This window comes from Buceros rhinoceros, unplaced genomic scaffold, assembly GCF_000710305.1.
Source record: "Buceros rhinoceros silvestris isolate BGI_N320 unplaced genomic scaffold, ASM71030v1 scaffold13087, whole genome shotgun sequence".
In the NCBI taxonomy this organism is placed as follows: Eukaryota; Metazoa; Chordata; class Aves; order Bucerotiformes; family Bucerotidae; genus Buceros; species Buceros rhinoceros.
The window spans coordinates 50,312-51,559 of record NW_010422847.1 but is presented as its reverse complement, the minus strand read 5'-3'; the positions used below and the strand labels follow the sequence as shown (position 1 = coordinate 51,559).

The 1,248-nt window shown below is 55.0% G+C and overlaps 1 protein-coding gene across 1 annotated transcript in view; it reads left to right on the top strand.

Moving 5' to 3' along the window:
• Positions 1 to 678, top strand: part of MAP1LC3B (microtubule-associated protein 1 light chain 3 beta) — a gene marked incomplete at its 5' end in the record, with an annotated part of 4,831 nt that extends 4,153 nt beyond the window's left edge. The window contains one exon of the mRNA XM_010140204.1: positions 22 to 678. Within this exon, the coding sequence (XP_010138506.1) occupies positions 22 to 196 (175 nt within the window). The remainder of the gene's footprint in view (positions 1 to 21) is intronic.
• Between the last annotated feature and the right edge of the window lie 570 nt (positions 679 to 1,248).

Genomic DNA, 1,248 nt, shown 5'->3' with positions numbered 1-1,248 from the left:
TCCCTAACCTCTCCCCCACAGGCGACGCCTGCAGCTGAACTCCAACCAGGCCTTCTTCCTGCTGGTGAATGGACACAGCATGGTGAGCGTTTCCACGCCCATATCCGAGGTGTACGAGAGCGAGAAGGACGAGGATGGCTTCCTCTACATGGTGTACGCCTCGCAGGAGACTTTCGGAGCGCGACCTTCTGCCTAAGACACGCGAGCGGCTTCTAGCCCTAGGATTTTGGTTTACCCTTGGCCGTCACCCCCCCTCCTCCCCACACACCCCCCCAGGGAGCGAAACGGATGTCACCTACGCTCGCAGTCCCGTAGCATAGTCCCGCTTTAGCAGGAGTCTCATCTTGCCTTGTCTGTGACTGTCCGACAGTCCAGACGGGCACCTCCAGCTTTGAAACCTGCTGTAATGTTCCACACAGGCACACTGACATCTCTGGACTCGATGGAAGGAACCCAGTTGTGCATGTGACAGTTGCAGTTAAAGGGACATTTGAATGACTTTTAACGAGCAAACAGGCACCAGGGAGGGGCTAAAGTGTTTTGTGTGACAGTTGTCTGGAAAATCTCCCCGATTCCTCAAAGCTTTTTATTATTTTTTTGTTTTATGGGAAGGCTTCTCGTGAGAGCAAAGATGTTTTAAATGTTCCAAACCAGAGCTTTGTCTTCTGCAGCTTGATGAGACTCGTGCAGGTGCTGCAGCGAGTCTGGGCGAGTGCTTGGGGGGAGCTGGGGGAGTACAACTGTTTTCGTCTCCGTTTTTTTTTTTTGTGGCACCGCACGCGTAGGAGCGGTGAAATCCTCATACCAAACACCACAGCTTTACTGTAGTTGTAGGAAGAGTTTAACTGTAGAACACTCACCCGGACAGGCGGCACTGAAATAAACTCCCCTCTGTGATAATTTCCAGTCCCTGTGTGAAACCCTGTTGTTCCCATGAGCTCGCTTCCAAACCGTCACCCGCCCCTGCCCGGAGGTGTGCCGTTCCCTCCCCCGGCTGCTGGGAGGTGGTGGTGGAGGGACCCGCTGCCCGCACCCGCAGCTGTTGTCTGCTAGGCAGGGCGGGCACATCCAAACCCGCTGGCTTTGCGGTACGCACTGACCACCGGACTGGGGGATGCCACTGGAATTACCAACCCACACTGCCCAGGTGGTCTGCCTCGTGTTGGGGGGAGTCAGGGAGCAGCTCACACCCAGGAGATGCTGCCTACAGCTGACGAACAAATGATTTTTGGTGGTTTTTTTTGGGGG